Here is a 19,920-nt window from a genome sequence, read left to right as displayed (position 1 = left end):
CACAGCCCTGGAAATTAGCTGCAAATAAAGGGTGAGAATCACCCATACACTTTCCAAGAACCATCCACATCCAGTGATTCAAAGAGAGGTCTGGTAAGAGTGGAATTAAGGTGACAATGATATGCATTAGGCTAATTTAGCTCCCAGGGGACATCTGAATTGAGCAGCAACTCAAGTAAGTGGCTGTGAGATTGACCTGTGTACAATCTGCACTGATTGACAGTTGTATTCCCTTAATTTACCAGCATGGGGTACATTTTACATTGCTTCACTGAGAAAGCAACCACTCCTGGTCTCCAGCCTCCGGCAGGGAGTGTGAGGGGCTCATGGCAGGGAGATTGGGAGTATGATGGGCTCAGGACACAGATTTGCAGTGTGTGGATGGTGCAAGAGTGTTGTGGCAGAAGACTGGGGATGTGGGGGTACAGGAGTTTGGGGATGTGAGAAGCTCAGGATAAGGGCTTCCAATATAGGATAGGCTCAGATTTGGGGTCGGGGTGGAGGGTACAGGAGTGTGGTGATACTGTGGCCAGAGGAGGGCTTGGCCCCAATTGGGGGCTTGTTGACCAGACTTCATTTTTAAATAAAATATGTCAAACACAAAAGGTTTCAGCGCTGTCTTGATTTATGAGAGGGGCAGGGAACCTGTTTTGAGTCGGGGTCACTGACCCACAGAAAAGTCAGTCGGGGCCACACAAGTGAGATACAAAAACACAACCCCTCAAGCCTCACTAATGTGGCCCCAACTGTGCTGATGGAGGCAGGGGCCAGAGGCAGGGACCAGGGTGCTGGTAGGTGCTGGGGCAGGGTGTCAATGGGTGCTGGGGGGGGTGCTGGGGCAGGGTACTTGTGGTGGTCTAGGTGAGGGTGAGGAGGCAGGATCCTGCAGCTGCTCGCCAAGGCTCAGGAAGTGCACAGGCTGCTCTCCCATCCCCCAAACAGCAGCACGGTACCTGAAACACTGGTCCATCATGTGCCTGATGCCTTCCTGCACGGGGGGGGGGGGGGGGGGGGGGGAAGGGGAGTCCCAGACTGCACCAGCCCCAACTGCTCAGGCAGCATGTGCCTTGCTCCTCCTCTCCCCATGGCAGCCTACCGCCCAAGCAGCCAGAGCTGGCGCAGTCCCAGACCCCCACACCCTCCCCCGCACAAAGTCCCCAGCGTGCGACAGACCAGCGTTTTAGGTACTGCACCGTCTGTTGGGGGGGGGGGGAGGGGAGAGGAAGAGCAGCCTGCACACTTCCAGGACCTAGAGCGCAGCTGCAGAACGCCCCGCGCCCGCCCCGCAGGAAGCCCGTACTGTCTCCATTGTCCATGGAGGTAGCATCAATGCGCCGTTCATCTTGGGGGTGGAGGGTAGCAAGGGAGGCCCCTGAAAGCCTCACAATCGACTGGTCGGGACCCCAGGATTGACCATTTGATCGCAACTGACGAGTTGGTGACCACGGATGTAGAAGCTCTTTACATCAACATTCCGCATGATGATGGATTACCGGACATCAGGAACACCATCCCTGATGACACCACCACACGCCTGGTCACAGTTCTGTGACTCTGTGCTCACCCACAACTATTTCCAATTTGGGGACAATTTATATCTTTGAGTCAATGGCACAGCCATAGGCACCCGTATGGCCCCACAATACGCCAACGTCTTTATGGCTGACCTCGAACGTTTCCTCAGTTCTTGTCCCTTAGCACCTTTAGTCTATTTATGCCACATTGATGACATCTTCATCAAATGGACCCACGGGAAAGAGACCCTTGAATAATTCCACAGGGATTTCAACAACTTCCACCCCACCATCAACCTCAGCCTGGATCAGTCCACACAAGAGATCCACTTCATTGACACCACAATAAAATTACCTAATGGTCACATTTCCACCACCTTATACTGGAAACCTACCAACAGTTTCACTTACCTACATGCCTCTAGCTTCCATCTAAGACACATTTCACAGTCAATTGGTTACAGGCAGGCTCCAGTCCCACAGAGAGAGACAAACACCTACATGATCTCAATCGAGCATACTTAAAACTGAAATACCCACCTGGACAAGTGAAAAAACAGACTGACAGAGTCAGACGAAACCCAGGTATCAGCTTCTTCAAGCCAGGCCCAACAAGGAAAACCACAGAACACCACAGGTTATTACCTACAGCTGCCAACTTAAACTCCTCCAGCACATTATTAATTATCTACAACCTATCCTGGGAAATGACCCCTCACTTTCCCAGGCCTTGCGGGACAAGCCAATCCTTGCCTACAAACAGCTCCCTGACATCAAACAAAATCTTTCCAGCAACCACGCAGTAACCTCCATCATACTCATCCAGGAACCCACCCCTGCAATCAAGCCCAGTTCCAACTCTGTCCACATGTCTATACAAGTGATGTCCTCACAGGGCCTAACCACATAAGCCACCACATCAGAAGCTCATATAACTGCACATCCACCAATGTGATCCACGCCATCAAATGCCAGCAGTGCCTCTCTGCCATGAATATTGGCCAAACTGGACGGTCTCTACAACAAAGGATTAATGGACACAAATCAGATTTTTGAAATGGTCACACACGGAAACCTGCTGGGGAACATTTCAACTTGTCTGGGCACTCACTAATGGATCTAAAAGTGTCTGCATTATTTTGAATCAATTTCAAAAGTCCCCTGGACAGAGGAACTACAGAACTGGGTTTCATTTACGAGTCTGACAGCTTGAAGAGAGGTTTAAACCAACACCTAACCTGGATAGGGCACGACTTTCCACAGCCTAATGATATAAAATGCTAAGCACCGGGTACTTAGAGCCCACTCGATTAGCCTAATTTAGCATAAGCACTCTAATTGACAACATTTTATTCTCCATTTTTCCCTTTTCTCTTTCCCTCCCCATCCCCTCTCTGTCTCTGCTATTTATTTGCAACCTGGACTCCTTTACTCCATTCATCTGAAGAAGTGGGTTGTACCCACGAAAGGTCATGATACCATCTACATTTTTTGGCATACAGAGCTTAAACATTTAATAATGCTGGGTATTTGTCATTGTGCATTGACTATCAACTGTCCCTTTCACTTAGGGAAAGGACAGGGCAGCCTATAGTAGTGCTTATTAGTATGGGGCTTTAGAAATTAGAACTAAAGTGTACAAATCTGAAATGTTCCACAGTTCATGTAGATTCCCCCCCACCCCAACAGATCTCCATGTGAACAAAATAAAGATGATTTAGAGAAGAAATAAGAGTGCACGAAGAGGCTCAATTAAGGGTTAAAAGGGAGCTTTATGGTACTTCATAAACTTGTCAGGTACATGTAATACATGGCTAGGTTATAGAGAAACACCTAATCCAAACGAACAATGACCATTATGGATATTTTTTTAAATACAATATGGCTTTTTTTAAAAAAACACGACTAAATAGATAAATAAGCAAATTAATCTTGATCAGTTTTTGAAATGCCAGTCTCCAGCATGCACAACGGCCTCCCACGTTAAACAATGTGACTTTAAAAAGAAAAATCTGACAAACATGCTGCTTCCATTGACTTTCTGAAGGCAGATTGAGCCCTGTGTGTTGCAATACCAGGCTATGCTACCTTTCTGCAACACAAAACACTGAGATCTGCTTTGATATCCACAGAAGAGTGTGGTGAACTGTACCATCTGTGGAACTCTTCAGAGAGAGCTGGACTAAATTTGCCTCTGATGAAAAGCAGCTGAATTCTGTGTAACTGGCCTTGTGACATCAGCAGTGTTGCATTGTTGGCACGAGGCCATATTCAGTTTTCCCTCACTTCACAATCTGTTGAACTGTATGTGAACAGCCATAGACTTGAAGACGTTTAGCTACCCAGCTTTGGACTCAGTCATCTGGATTGTCCAGTGCCTGCACCTTGTGTAATCCTTTTCATCTGTAGAAAAAAGTGCTTCCATTCCAGTCTGTTGGTGTTCTACACCAGCTTTGTACAAGTGTAAATGGATACAGAGAGCTGCATGGAGTGGAAAGTCAGGCCCATTGTCCATAGCCCCCTGCAAACAGAGTTAAGTGAGAGGCTGTGTGGAATCATGTATGTTTCACTCGCAAGTATCCAAAACTGTTGTTTCTCTTGTAATTGTAGACAGCAGCTTGTTTCAGCCAACATTCCTTTCAAGATGCTTTGGCCAACTTATGAACAATGCTGTGTTCCATCAAAACATAGTATTGTGAAAAGGGATGTGTAAACATATGCCATAAGGGTTATGTTGTTATTCTTTCCAGCCACAGTTCATTCTTGTTTTCAGAAAGACGTGTTTGAAAAGGAACAACTAATTCAATTAATAGGAGCCGTTCTTTTTGGAATGATAACGTACATGACTTCAGGCTGCATCATCAAGATTAATCTCGGACATAAGCACTTGTAAGGCACTATGCTGTGAAACTAGGTTTTAGATGAATTATGTATTCACAGCAAAGGCCTGAATAGAGGAAACAGTGCGATAAAACCCAACATCTACGTGCAACTGTTAGAAACGTTTTGGGATGCTGCACCTCAAAGAGGGATGGAATTGCAGAAACTCTAATATGCGGGAGGACTTATATGATTGACACTTTCTTTGCACTGCAGAATGCTGGTTCCTGGGGCTCATTCATTGCACTCCCACAAGAATTTTAGGGGTTGGGTAGGGGCATAGACAGCCGGTTTGTGACCCCACAGAACTGCTGACTCTCTTGCACTTGTAGAAAGGCTGTGCTGTGACTACAGACGCCACAGCATGCTGTCATAGCAATTGAATTGCGATACACCTCTGCGACATGAACACTCTGGCTAAGCTTGAGCAGCAAAGAACTGTGGATCTGAAAAGCAAACGGGTGGGGTAGGGAGAGGAGGGAATCCATGTGGGTTGTAAAATCCTGTAGCAATTATCCGTGTGTGCGCACCTAACACTAGTGCTACAGAAGGGTGGGTTTAGTTAGGACATGGTAATGCCTTTTGTTTATGCAGTGCACCTTTAAGTCTAAGAGGTAGGTGTGTGTGTGTGTGTGTGTGTGTGTGTGTGTGTGTGTGTGTGTGTGTGTCCACTTTGTTCTCACAGTAACTGTGACCTGTAGAGATGACAAACACTGACAGGGAATTTAACCAAAAGTGAAAGTCATTCATACTTGAAATATATAAGAAAAGATACATACTGTTAGCACTAGTCAACTTGGCATGCTCCTTTCAGCACTGAACTCAAAGCTGACCCCCTTGTGACCCATGCCATATTCATCATTAGATAGAACCATTGCGCTTTCCTCCAAAACACTTGCTCAACAAGTAAATACTGTAGCAGATATGCAAGATTCATGTGGACGACTGGCAGGAATTATGGGTCATAAACACATCTGCTGAAATTGGAAATGCATTTTTGCATATGCTATCTGCGAATTTGACTAACAGTCTTAGCAGAGTAAACGAGTAACAATAAATAGCAAAAGTCTAACTAGTAAAAGTCTCTTCTTTTGCATGGTTCAAAAGTCTCTTCTTTTGCATGGTTTTGCATAGGGGAGAAGATAGCTCAGTGGTTTGAGTATTGGCCTACTAAACCCAGGGTTGCCAGTCCAATCCTTGCTGGGCCATTTAGGGATCTGGGGCAAATCTGTCAGGGATGGTACTTGGTCCTGCCATGAGAGCAGGGGACTGGATTCAATGACCTCTCAAGGTCTCTTCCAGGTCTATGGGATGGTAAATCTCCATATATTAAAAAGAGCATAATTCTGCCTTCCCCAAAAACATACAAAGCAACTATAGTCAACAGCCCAAAACATCACCAGCAAGAGCCATTCCTGTTATGCTAGCAAAGATAGTATTTCAGATATAGTTATCTGCACACAGCAGGTTCAAAGCCCATTGGCTGTAACAAAGAGGCAATGAATTAAGAGGGTGATATATAGCAGGGGAAGTATAGACCTTGGAGAGAAACAGAAAATACTATAGCAGGGACACTGCTAAAATGAATGATGCTACATTGTTGTAAACATATCCTATAAGAACCCTAGTACAAACAGAATGGTAAAGGCAGTGGGAGCAACTGAAAACAAATGTAAAAGCGGGTTGTGACACTAAGAACTTGTCTAGTAACATCTTACACCAATCCCAGTAATGTTATAATACACTTTGTATAAAATGTCAATTATTATTAATTATTTGAAAATTAATAACTCACTAACCATTAATCTTGCCTATACACAGAGGGACTGGAACTGAATATAACTGAGAAACCAACCTAGGCAAAGACCTTTCACCTAATAAAACAAGGGAAGCCAAAATCTTGTACTTGTGGGAAAGGTCCTCCTGAATGAGGCCAGGCCTGGGAAGAAAAGCAATTGGTGCAAGAAATCAACTTGAACAAAGTGTGTATCTTGCTAGATGAAGTTTTACACCTTTAGAAACACTTGAACTCACTGAATGCTATTGTAGCAGGTTCAACTCACCTTTTACAGCTTCTTCCCTCAGGGTGGCTTTGGGGGAGTAGCTGGGTGCTCTGACACGCCCCCTTTGGTTTTGGTGTTGTCTTCAGGGCACTGCCCTGTGGCAGTGACCTCTCCAGTCTTGGTCCACACCCCCTTTGGGGGGGGGGGGGGGGAGTCATTGTTCTTCCTTTGCTGCTCCTCCAGGGTCCTCCTTACTCCCCAGGACCCCCCAGTTCTTCTCCCACTCTGCCTGCCCAGTTGCCTCCTGCAACCCTGCCTTGCAAACTTATAGCCTGGGGCTTTCTTGTCTCAAACTCCCCCAGCCTACCATAGCTGCCTCCTTGCAGCCCTGGGCCTCAGGCTGGGTAGCCTGGGTTTGCTAGATGGAAGCCTCTCTCATTGCAGGCAGGTCTCTCTCCTTCTCCCAGGAGCTACTTTATATTGTCTCCAGCTGGGCCCTCCTTAGTTGCCTCAGCTGGGTTTCCTCCTGACTCCAGGTCTGAGCCCCTTAAAGGGCTAGTACAGGGCAACGCCCTGCCTCACTATGTAGATTGTTAATATATTTCATTTTTGCCAGAGACCCACTTCCAACCCCACACTTATGTTAAGCTGTGATGTGTTTTTGTGTCCGTAGAGGAACAAATGAATCTTACGATTTCTCTGAGCTGCCCAGGAGAAGGCTGGACACTTCAGGGCACACAGTTTTATGGAGATGCAGGGGTGAGTGTGTGTTGGCAGCCCCATGCAGGTAGCAACGAAGGCCGTTGGAAGCCCAGGTGGGGCTGTGGACACGCTGCTGGTGTCAGAGCTGCTGAACCCAGGATGTCTAGCGTGCGGAGACGCCAGCTGAAACTTGCATGCTGACGTGCTGGTTGTGAATAGCCCAGATTGGGAGCTACAACAGCGAAGTACTGAGAGCTACCCAGGGTCATGGGGCAGGCAGTAACAACTCTCATTGGTTTTGATTTGCTCAAAACCTAACTGGTCTGTGACAGGAACCCACATTGTAGGACATGGGGAAGAGAGAGAGAGAGGAGGTCTGGGGGTGGGCATGAAAGAGAGTCCAGGAAATGGAGAGAAGGAAAATCACTATGTTTGTGTCCCCATTGCTCGGGTAAGTGCAGTGGGCTGGGGCAAGGGTGCTTCACTTCCCACTGCCATGGTGCAGTGCTGGGGCCGGGTCATTCCACTTCCTTTTACTACGAGTGAAGCAGAACAATTCAGCTGGGAGATGGGGGAACAGAGCAGTCTGCTGGGTTGCTCCACTTCTCACAGCTTCTGCTGCTTCTGGTGAGTGCAGGGATGGGCCTGGCACCCCTGCCTCCGATGCTAGGCCTCCCTCTCAGTAATCCTTCTGACTGTTGGGTCCTATGGGACCCCCAAAGCATGGAGCCCACAGCTGCCAGCCTGAATTGTACCCTGCCTGTACTTCAAACCCTACTGTAATAATCTTGGTACAAAGGATGCCTTGTGAGATATTGTTTAGAAATGGAAAATTTGATAGTTTTGTCCTGGTAAAATGGGTGTGGCCACATTGTACATGAAGTTACAGGTTTTCCCTCTATGGTGTGGTGTTAGTAACACATGTTCCAAACCCTACGGCACTGCCCTAATAGATGTTGGCAAACAGATTTGTCCTAAAGAACAGAACATGTGCTCTGCTTAATTTGCACTTAAGCTATAAACAGAGTAATCAAGCAAGAAGAGCAGACAAAAGAAGTTCAAACAGGTGAAAAAAACCAGCAGGGAATATCCTTCCATATAGACTTTTTTTGGGGTCCTGGTTCTCAGATTGAAACGTTTTTCAACAGAGGGACTGAAACTAAAAATGAGATACAAACACCCCCAAAGCATTCCTCTCTCTCCCTCTGCCCATTCACAAGGGAAGCAGCTTTTGGACTGTGGGGGAAGGGTCCCAACTGAAGGACTTCTGTCAGGAAGACTGCTGAAAACACGTAGGCTGCGTCTAGACTGGCAAGTTTTTCCGTAAAAGCAGCTGCTTTTGTGTGAAAACTTGCCAGCTGTCTACACTGGCCGCTTGATTTTGCGCAAAAACACTGACGTTCTACTGTCCGAAATCAGTGCTTCTTGCGCAAATGCTTTGACGTTCCTGTTTGGGCAAAAGCCTTTTTCCGGAAATGTTTTTGCGCAAGAGGGCCAGTGTAGACAGCTAAAAACTGTTTTGCGCAAAAAAGCCCCGATGGCAAAAATGGCAGTCGGGGCTTTCTTGCGCAAAACCGCGTCTAGGTGCTTTTGCGGAAAAGCGTCCGTGCCAATCTAGACGCTCTTTTTCGCAAATGCTTTTAACGGAAAACTTAAAAGCATTTGCGGAAAATCATGCCAGTCTAGACATAGCCGTAGTGAGAAGCTTTGTTTTAAAGCCAAACTAACCTAGTTTGTTATGTAGCCATCATCAGTAAGTGTTTTATCTTTGGTTTCCTTGTAAGCATTTCTGACTTGTGTGCCTCATTACTTGTACTCACTTAAACAAGATTATTAAAATCTCTTTGTAGTTTAATGTTTTATTTAATCCACTGTGTTCAAAGTTGAAGAGTCTGGTAGCTCTACTTTGGGTGAAAAGTGCTGTGCATTCCCTTAAAGGAATCACAGTCTCCATACATATGCACTGACCAGGATTGAGCAGGGCAATAGAGACATATGTTTCCCGGGCAACCTCTGGGAGTGGGATTGTATTGGGGTCATTCTGTGGTAAACTTTAGGTCTGGTAATAGTCAAAGCGTGGCTGGCTGGCTGCAGCCCACACAGAAGCATAGCTGAGAGTGACTTCCATGCTGTTGGATCTGAGCAGCAAGACGTTATAAAGGGCACCCCAAATTACAGGATAGGGGTGACAGCCACTCAGTGTAGATTCTACCCTGGTATGTCACAGTTAGTATCAAAGGGAACTGTTTAGCACTGTAAGTAACTGGCAAATCAGATATTTTCAAACTACAGTTAGTGAGCAAACATAAGGAAGGAGCTGTAAGGTCTTTGATATATGTTAATCACTATTTTACACTTAAATATGTTTTACATTGGCTCTGAAATTGCTTTACCAGCCAAATGCCCATCCTTGTATAACAGGGAAACTTGATTCCCATTTTGCAGATGGGGAAAATGATAGACCAGGGGGATGGGGGGGGGGGGGGGGGCAAAGCAGAGCCAAGCCGCGGAGCGCGCGATCAGCTGACAGCAAAACTTTAGACCGGGGTGGCCAACCCACTCTGGGCAAAGAGCCAAGATAGCAGTGGATCCAGCACAAAGAGCAGAGGCAAAGTTGTTGAGCAAACCAAAACACACCTCTAAGAAAGGCTCTGCCCCTTTAAGAAACACAGTTAAATGCATTTTGAGGCTTTTTGGCCACAGCAGGATCCTGCCACCATCTTTATTTCTGCAGCTTTCATGGCCAAGCTGGATGGCTCCCCTGCCCTGGTCAGCACAGGGAGCTGGGAGGAGAGAACCATTTGGGAGGCAGAGGGGGCAGCTTTCGAGCCATGGGGGGGGGGGGGGGAGCGCTTCGTGAGCTGCACCCAGGAGGGGGAGTAAGAGGAAGAGGGGAAGAACCGCGTGCAGTTTGCAAGCCTCGGGTTGGCCATCCCTGCTTTAAACTATCTGCTTCTATGAACTTTTAAATCAGAAAATGGTGTAGATTGAGTAATAAATTCATGTATGTAAAATAAGAAATAGTGAAAGCTAAAATATGTAGAAGAATTGTAACATTACATTTAGTTTAATGGTAGTATACTTATATTTTAAGTGTGGCCCTGCCAGCCACCTTCCCTTTTTAGCAGGGAGGAACCCCCTGAAATTGTTGGAAAATACACATCAGATAAGATGTCAGTAACTACCCCAATAGTGAGGCAGGAAAAGACTTAAAACGTCTATTATCTTACTCTAGGTTAATTCTTCATTCTTTAGTGTTTGGAATAACTGTTTAATCCTTACAAAAAATAGTTTTTAGTGGTAAAACAGAACTTTTAGTAAAATTTGTTTAACTTCTGCTTAAGCTCTCCTTGCAAAAACAAAGGTTTTCTTTGCAAAATTAAGTTTTACTCTTATCATTTTCTTCTCTGTGTGAATGAGGAGTGCAGGATAGCCTAATAAACAGAAGGCAGCAGTACCAAATGGTCAAGAGGGAGAATAAAAGATCAGACGATGCCAATCAGACTATCAACACACGCTGCCCATGGCTGGAGAATGGCAGATTGATGACCCTATAGCAGAGGTATATACACCTCAAAAGGCAAGATAACAGATAAAGGCAAAACAAAATGTGGTAAATCCCAGTGACAACCGTGAAGGATGAGGATAGGGATAACCTTGGGATAAAACACCATTTAAGGATTAATGATCACAGCATGACATTGCAAAAAGACCAACTCAAATGGGAACTTACAACTATGAACATAGGGTGTGTATTGCCATGTTTCTTTAGGTTCAGTCCTATACACTAGATTGACTCAAGTCACAATAGACTGGTAACTATAACATCTGTGTTTGTGCAGGCATGTATGAATGGATGCAGATGCTGATTTTTAAAGCTGTATTTTCAATAAATGTGGAGTATTGCCTTGTGCTCCGAGAAAGATCCAGTCTATTTCATAGAATAAGAAGACTGGAAGGGACCTCGAGAGGTCATCGAGTCCAGCCCCCCACCCTCAAGGCAGGACCAAGCTCCACCTACACCATCCCTGACAGATGTCTATCTAACCTGTTCTTAAATATCTCCAGAGAGGGAGATTCCACCACCTCCCTTGGCAATTTATTCCAATATTTGACCACCCTGACAGTTAGGAATTTTTTCCTAATGTCCAATCTAAACCTCCCCTGCTGCACTTGAAGCCCATTACTCCTTGTCCTGTCCTCAGAAACCAAGAGGAACAAATTTTCTCCTTCCTCCTTGTGACACCCTTTTAGATATTTGAAAACCGCTATCATGTCCCCCCTTAATCTTCTTTTTTCCAAACTAAACAAGCCCAGTTCATGAAGCCTGGCTTCATAGGTCATGTTCTTTAGACCTTTAATCATTCTTGTCGCTCTTATACATAAGGGCTATGTCTACACTGGCATGAATTTCCGGAAATGCTTAAAACGGAATACTATTCTGTTTTCAGTTTTTCCGGAAAAGGAGCGTCTACATTGGCAGGCTGCTTTTCCGGAAAAGCCCTTTTTCCGGAAAAGTGTCTGTGGCCAATGTAGACGCGCTTTTCCGGAAAAGAGCCCCGATTGCCATTTTCGCGATCGGGGCTTTTTTCCGGAAAAGACTACTGGGCTGTCTACACTGGCCCTTTTCCGGAACAGTGTTCTGGAATAAGGACTTATGCCCGAGTGGGAGCAGAATAGTTTTTCCGGAATAGCGGCTGATTTTGTACAGTAGAGCATCGTTGCTTTTCCGGAAATTCAAGGGCCAGTGTAGACAGCTCGCAGCTTATTCCGGAAAATCAAAGTGGCCCAGTGTAGACACAGCCATAAAGTTTAGGCCCTTCTTGGCAGTCCTTTACTCCTCTATGTCCATTATCCCACCCCTCTCAGGCTCTCGTATTCTATGCCATTTTACTACAAATAGACAATAGGTTTTCTGGAACAAAAAACTCTGCTGACCTGTACAAAGAGGGAAATGAGTGGATGGAAGAAAATAAACCCCAAGTTTTAACTTCAGAAGTTCATTTTGACAGGCCATCTTCTTTTCGGTATTCTTCCCCTTCCACATACATTTCACAGCTTTTCTGCTTCAGCTAGATCAAGTCAATATATGGAACAAATATAGCTGCTAACAAATAGCTTGAAAATCCTACAAGCAGGAGCAAATCAGAGCGGAGAGGTTATAGTAGCCAAAGTTGGGAGATTTGCATATTTGCAGCACTGTTACTGAGATAACAATACAGTGATTATGGAAATAAAATATCCATGGGCTAAGGAAGGGATCGGCACAACTGGAAGCACATAAGCATTCACAACTGAATGCGTTTCCTGGACTTTCATTGAGAATATATATTTATATTACAACTAGAAGCATTACAAAAATGATTTAACTCTGGTTTTGTCCTTAATATGGTGCTTCATATCTATATATCAATATATACATTAACAGTTGTCGTCAGCATCTGAGGAAGTGAGTTGTAGCTCACAAAAGCTTCTGTTCTATTACCCTAATAAATTTGTTAGTCTTTGAAGTGCCACCCGAATCTGTTATTTTTGATGGAACAGACCAACCCAGCTATCTTTCTGAATGCTGTCATCAATTGAAGATATGATAAAAAACAGAGCCTTAAAACATAGATGAAGATGAAAGCTTGCGCTTTCAAAAGCAGAAGAGCAGCAGAAGGGGTGCAAGTGGAGGCCATATCCACTCGCACCGTTTCCACTGTGCCTCTACCTTTCCCTGCCCCCTGCAGAGATGGTGCTGGGGGGACCATCAGGTGCTAGATGTCATCGGGTGCTTTTTTCTTACCGCCTTACCGTGACTCCTGTTGAAGTTGCTAGTCCACTGGCATCTATTTTGAGAGTTGGCCATTGTTCCTATTCACATGTTGATCTATAAAGATATATATTTGTAAATAGCAATGTAAGACACTAGCTGACGATCCAATAAGCATAAACTTACCGGATAGTCGACTAATGATGCAACTAGTCACTTCTCCTCCATCTTGCAGCCTCTATCAACAAGGGGGAAAGGCAACCGGGGGGGGAAGTGAGAAGGGGAGCCGGAGCTAGGTCCCCACTTGCACCGCTTCTGCTGCGCTTCTGCTTTTGAAATGTACAAGAGCCCCACTCTTAAAAAGTATAAAAGCAGAAGCCCTGCAGGGAGCGTAGGGCCAGTGTGGGACTGCCCCACTGGTCCCGCCCTCCCTGCCAGGCTTCCTTTTGATTGAGTGGCTGCAGGGAACACAGAGCCAGTGGGTGAGTCCCCCGCTGGCTCAGCACTACCTGCGGCACCTGAACCTGCAGGGCTCTTGCTACAGTTCAAAGGTGGACGTGCCCTTATAGGCTAATAGAATAGTCGATGGAAATCCCATCAACTATTTGATTAGTTAATTAATCTAAATGTAACATCCCTATCTGTAAACTTACATAATTGATTCAGACTATATTGAATTTACACCAGTTCTTACAAAAGGTTTACAAATTAATTTTTTCACATTTTAAATTATTTTTTGTACTCTTCAGTATTTTATGTTGAGATGTTCTGGGGGAGAAGTTCCTTGCAGCCTCTTGAAGATATATATTGTGTTATATTAATTCAATCTTTATATTGTCTCACGTAAGTTTTAGTTTCCTCAATGCTACAAGCTATTAGCTGAAGAATGCATTGAAAACAACATTCACACTCCCGCTGGGATAGCTTCAGTTTGAAAAGCACCGTGTAAGACAAAATACAAGGAGTAAGAAAGGAAGGGGAACAGATGGGGTGTGCAGGAGCCAGAGGGAGGAGGATGTATACAAGAATGAGGGTGGGCAGGAGCAGAGGGAGTTGGGGCAACATACAGGTGAAGAGAGGAGGGCTAAGAGTCAGGGTGCAGAGGAGTGTAGAGGCAGGAACTAGGTTAGGTAAGAGCTGCAAAGCGGGCAGGACAGATTGGTTTAGCTAGTAGACCATATTTCTATACACAATCTGGAACTGAACCAAAGTCATGGAGTCTCTGGCTACATCTAGACTACAAGCCTCTTTTGAAAGAGGCTTTTCTGAAAGTATCTTTCGAAAAAACCACTTTCAAAAGAGAACATCTCGACTGCCACCCCTTCTTTCAAAAAAAGCAAGCCACTTTGGTCTTTGCCACTTTGGCAGTCTGGATGCTCTCTTTCAAAAAAGCCCTGTTTGCATTCAAGAATGCCTTTTTTGAAAGAGCACTCTTTCAAAAAAAGGCGTTCTTCCTCATAAAATGAGGTTTACCGCAGTCAAAAAAACCCGCTGCGTTCTTTCAATTTAATTTAGAAAGAACGCGACAACAGTCTAGGCGCAAGGGAAGTTTTTTCGAAAAAGGACACTTTAAAAAAAGTGTAGTCTAGACACACCCTCTATGTTCCTCTTCTGTTAGCAAACAGCTCTGATACCCACTGGGAAAGTGTACATCTCAAGTCCCCTTTGGTGGCTGGCTTACATGGGTGGTAACTTCCAGTTAGTGTGTTGACTTAAGTAGCAGAGATCTAAATGACCCACGTTGTAAAAATGTTAGTATAAAGTCACTGTTTTTTTTTCAATTTTCCATCTGTATTTAGTCCATATAAAAAACTCATTTCATCGTATTTATTTAAATATTAAATATTACATGCAACATTTGAAGAAGACTAAAATACTATTACTGATATAATAGTCATTGTGAAGAGAGTCACCTAATTCAAGATGGCAGAAAACTGATTCCAAATTTCTCCCCTCAGACAACATGGCAACTTCTAAAAATCCAAAACAACTTCTGGAAAAAGTAATGAAATTTCTGATTTCTATCAAGATTTGTCAGTTTGCTTCTCAGAGGCCACAAACTGGGCTCTCAAAAGACAGTGGAGAAAACAGTGAAGCAGTGAGGATGCTTGTGCATTTTGTAAGTTTGCTCACGTACACTCAAATTGTACTCTTTTCCCACGTCTTTTCTCTTGGAAAATAAACCCCATTCATTGTTTGAGATTCAAACCATAAGTAAATGCATATAAAGATTTTATTTTGTCCATGTTTTAAATACAATAGTTGAAATGTACAGAAAATACCAGACAAGTCATTCCATCAATTCACTGTATGATTTAAACATTAGAATGAAACATTAAGGACTTCTCTAGCCAAAGTGGTGTCTAAGGCCTCATAGTTAATGAATGACGGTATTTTCTTCCTACTGAACTATGTGATGTTCAAAACTACAGACATACATACAAGCAGTAAATGAAGCACAGATGCAAGTTTTCCCTAGATGCTTCATATTCAACATCATATTTTCATTATCTTTAATTTCTCTCCTTTGGTAAGACAAAGTATACTAAATAAGAAATGGACGCAGACCAGAATTCCTTACCACTGATATCCAGGGAATTTTAGATTCTGGACTGGTACTTATCTGACATTTGGATCCTCCTTTATCTTTGATGATTGCTTCAGTGGAAATAAAGTACAAACACTGACAGAGCAAGTATCTATTCAACACTGTTGCCATTTTTTACCATACTGGAAATCTTTAAGCTTGCATATATAAAGAAATAAGGTCAATAGCTAGTCTTTGCTTACTTGAGGTATGAAGTAAAAATGCAAAAATGCTCAAGTGGTGTTTTAGGGCATATATACTTTCATTAGTAAGCCAGACATTTGATAGTATCAGTTTCAATTTATTGATGGATCAACTAAACAATATTTGCTCAAACAGGCCTGATTCAGAAAGGTACTTAAGCATGTGCCTAACTTTTACATAGCGAGTTGTCTCAATAAAATCAATGAGACAATACATACTTAAAGATTAGTTATGAACATAGGTAATATTACGGAACTGAGGCCTAGAAGTAGTATTTAAGATAAGCAGTAGTACAATAAAAAATACCACTGTCAGCTACTGATTAATATACATCAATGGCAAATATCAGGCAAAAACTAACTGTACACTCAACTATGGACAACAAATTGAAGTTTTTGACCAACTATATACATTTTTTTGTATAAAAACAAGTTTTACTTTCTTCACAGGGAAATCTCCTAATTATTTAAGATTTCAACCGGAGCCCGTATTAACGTGTAGTCTACTACTAAATCCTTCCTATTAATACATAGCAAGATATTACATTGTTTGTCATTTTAGGAGAACCAAAGATATCAATTTTTAAAGTGAATTAAAGCCACTTTATTTCTAATACAAAAATTGGCTATTATTTCTAATATTATGCAAATTGACTATTTCTAAAGTGAACCTCTCTATTGAGAAGTAATGATGTTTTTATGTATTCACATTCTTCTTTACATTAGTCTACAGTGCAATATTTTCTTGTACCACAGAATATACACCTCCCTGATTTCTTTCAAGTATATAAAGGCCAACACCACAAGAACATATTTAAACATTAGAAAGGTTTCCTAATAAACAAGACATATTTCTAATAAGCTTCAATTAGATAATATGGATTTTAGTTTTCAAAAGTTAGAATGATTATTTATTGCTAATTCATATGAAAAGCATTACATTATAGTGCAAATTAGGTACAGTTCAATGCAAGTAACAAGTCAAGTCTCTTAAAAAACTAATTGTTGGATATTTTTCATAATATTGGGGAAAAGGTGAGAGGACAATCAGTAGAGGTCGCTCTCCCCAAAGGAAGTTTTCAGCTCACTGAGTTTGTTTCTTGCAGAATAGTCAAGGTACATATATATGCTAAGGAGACTGTCACAGTGCATCAGCTCACTTTTTACAACAATTGCCAAAAAAATTAAAAATGAAAAGTGGTCTAGATAATATAGGAACTACACCTTACAGGTATTTCATTTTTTCCTCTACATTGTACATAAATTGCTTCTGGTAAATCTTCAGGAATAAGATCACATACCACAGGTTCAACCAAACGCAAACCCTATTGTCATTAAGATAGTGATTGTGGTTTCATTAATTTCAGCGAAGCTTTTTTCACCAGCTTTTGCTGCTGTCTTGCTGCTTGAGCTTCATTAACAGCATGGCAAATTCTCTGTAAAGCAATACAAAAAAGTAAGAGGCAATGTTTATGTAGCTATCTCCACCAAAAAACAGCTGCAACTTACTAATTTTGGCTATTTTTCAAACACATGTAAGTTTTTTTTTTTAAGTTCTGCAACCAACATAACAGTGATTGATTCAAATGGCACTCACTCAAAGCAATCCGTACCAACATAAAGGCCTTTACACTGGGCCAAATCTTTTAACTTGTCTTCATAAAGTTAGGTACATAGGCCCTATTCATTGAGATGCTTAAGAATGTGCCTCAACTTCAACAAGGGAATAGCCCCACTGAGGTCACAGACATAGGTCCCTGTAAGGCAGGAGGGAACAAAATACAACCCACGGGCCAGATCTGGCCCATCAAATATTTTCCTCTGACCTGCCATGACCGTCTAGCCTGGGGCCAAAGGAAAACATCCAGCACCCAGTGGGACATTCAGGCAGTCTCCCTGGCTGCTGTGACCCCCAGTTACACTGCTGCTCGGAAGCACCACAGCTGAAGGCTGCTGGAAAGTGCGTCTCCGCAAGCCCCTTGGGGGAGGAGGGGTATCCATGACCACAGCACCATCCTCATAACTCCGACTGGCTGTGCCTTTCACCCCAAGGGCTGTGCAGAGAAGCTTGCTAGCAGTACCCAGCAGGTTTGGGCACATGCAGGTGGCCTGCCTGAGGACCTTGCTACACCACTGATCAGGAGCCACCTACTCTGGTAAGAGAGTCTCCCAGCCACAGCTTGCACCCCAGGTCACAACCCCTTCTGGCACCCAAACTCCCTCCCAGACCCTGTCCCCCAATCCCTGCCTGGAGCTCCCCTCTGCACCCAAAACTCTGTCTCAGACCCCCCCCCCCCCGAATATAATATAAAAGTGCAGCCTGTGACCACTTACTAAAATTCTTGGAGTGCCCCCCCCCATCCTGGTAAAAATTATTACCCACCCCTGGTGGCCCCACACGAGGAAATAAAGGGCCATATACTGTACCTAATTAAGGAGCCACACAGGTGGGGTGGGAAGATTAAGTTTGGGGTGTCTTTCCCCATCTGGCCTGCATGCTGCAGCCAGGGAGAGGTGCTACTCACCCCAGTAGCAGTCTCTCCTCAGCCCTAGCTGTGCTGCAGTGACAGGGAGAGAGGTGGAGACCGACCCTCAGTCACTCCTGGCTGTGCTGTGGGGGCTGGGAGCACCCATAATTCCTGCCAACACTTGCTCCTGTGCTGCTGAAAGTGGCTGGCAGATGAGCTCAGTTAGTAGCTCATGGTTTCTAGATCACTCAACGGTACTTTGTTAGCCTGAGCAGCACTGCCAGTCATTCAGGCTCCTGTTGCTGCCGCTGGGGACAGGTGTGAGGGGAGCAGAATCAAATCCAATTCCTGCAGTGCAGAATGTAGCTGAGAGTGGCTGGGCTCGCTACGACTTCCTTATGTCAGCAAGAAATAGAGCTGAACCAGAGCATCACCCACACAACACTTGCTGAGGAATGAGCTGACTTGGAAGGAACTGGGAGCAGGAGCCTAGTTAGAGGCCAGTTGTAGCTTCTTTCCTGTGCCTGGGGTGTGGGGCTTACTTTGGATTTAAGTGCATATTTCTATCTGGGGATGCTCCAGTCCCTGTCTCCTTGTGCTGTAATGAGGCTGTGCACTCAGTTCTAGGCACCAGAGGGCACTTGCACCAGAGCGATAGGAACGATCCAGGTGTGTCAATGACTGGAAAAGCTAAATGCATACCACTTGACTGAATGGTGCCTAGGAAAAAGCATGTGTCAGTCCAGGTTACACCGTACTTTGGGGGGCTTACCGGTGATCTGGGGGATTACCAGTGAGGGACAGCAACAAGGGTTGAGCCACCCCGCATTCACCATGGCAGCGGGAACTGGAGCAACCTGGCAGCCTGCTCAGCTCATGGAGAAATGGAGCGCAGCAGGCTGGGAGAGGGTGGCGGGGAGGAGTGGAGCTGGATGCTGGGCTGCTCCAGCTCCTATTGCCGTGAGTGTAGGAGGGAAGCCAACACCTGCTGCTCCTGGGCTCTTGAGCCCCTAGTAATTCCCTGGGTCGTGTTGCACGGGGTGGGGTGGGGCAGACGTGGAGCCTGTGGCAGGGAGGATGGCTTTGGGTACATGCCCCCCCAGGGATGCCCCTATTGCTGAATATGTCAAAGCACTCGGGAAGAGTCAATCCGAGTAACTTCATGAACTTAAGAATGGGAGGGACACATTTAAGCAAATCAGGAAAAGCTCTGAGTATGTGAAAGAGTGAGTGAAAGATTACTAAGGTGGCTGGGTGGAGAGTCCGACTCAGTCTCTCCCAGGCCTCGCTGGGCTGGAGGGGCTAGAAAAGACTTCTGTTGGAGAATAACAAACTGTGGTTTATTTTTTAGAAAGAATCCCATTAAGTCATCTTGTCTCTTCCCCAAAATTGCCATTAAAAAAATTAATCACATAACTTTTTTATAAACAGAAAGTGACAGCGTATACCTGGCTTTTGCTTTGTCTGGTATTTCAGAATTGTGTAACTGGCATACATGTTAATTAATCTATTTCCTAAAATGAATGCTACCTTCACCAGATGCTTAAAAAGTTGGATTTGGGCTTTATTTGGGAACACATTTTCTAAGCTTTCATATCCCAGGCCCAGGGGTTGCAGCGGCCAGGAGAGATGCCTCTCAATGGAAATCACTTCCATTTCAGACAAGCGATTTTCGTTAAGTTTTAAAGTTTCTTTCGGGAGAGGTACTGGAAACCCTTAAGGCGAGATCTTTATCATCTGTTATAGTTCTGGCTAAGAGGCATGGCAGGATAAGCCTCTCCCAACAGTCATGGCAAGAGCGGTGTATC

At 44.3% G+C, this 19,920-nt stretch overlaps 1 protein-coding gene across 5 annotated transcripts in view; it reads right to left on the bottom strand.

Moving 5' to 3' along the window:
• Positions 1-15,069: 15,069 nt before the first annotated feature.
• VPS13C (vacuolar protein sorting 13 homolog C) overlaps positions 15,070-19,920 on the bottom strand; it is a 220,597-nt gene continuing 215,746 nt past the window's right edge. For all 5 annotated transcript variants that reach the window (XM_075897681.1, XM_075897679.1, XM_075897678.1 and 2 more), the window contains one exon: positions 15,070-17,080. In XM_075897681.1, coding sequence (XP_075753796.1) covers positions 16,979-17,080 — 102 coding nt within the window. In that variant the 3' untranslated portion in view covers positions 15,070-16,978. The remainder of the gene's footprint in view (positions 17,081-19,920) is intronic.

Source organism: Pelodiscus sinensis, chromosome 14 (assembly GCF_049634645.1).
Source record: "Pelodiscus sinensis isolate JC-2024 chromosome 14, ASM4963464v1, whole genome shotgun sequence".
NCBI classification, from domain to species: domain Eukaryota; kingdom Metazoa; phylum Chordata; order Testudines; family Trionychidae; genus Pelodiscus; species Pelodiscus sinensis.
Note: the sequence above shows the minus strand (reverse complement) of the source record. Positions and strands in the feature narration are given on the sequence as shown.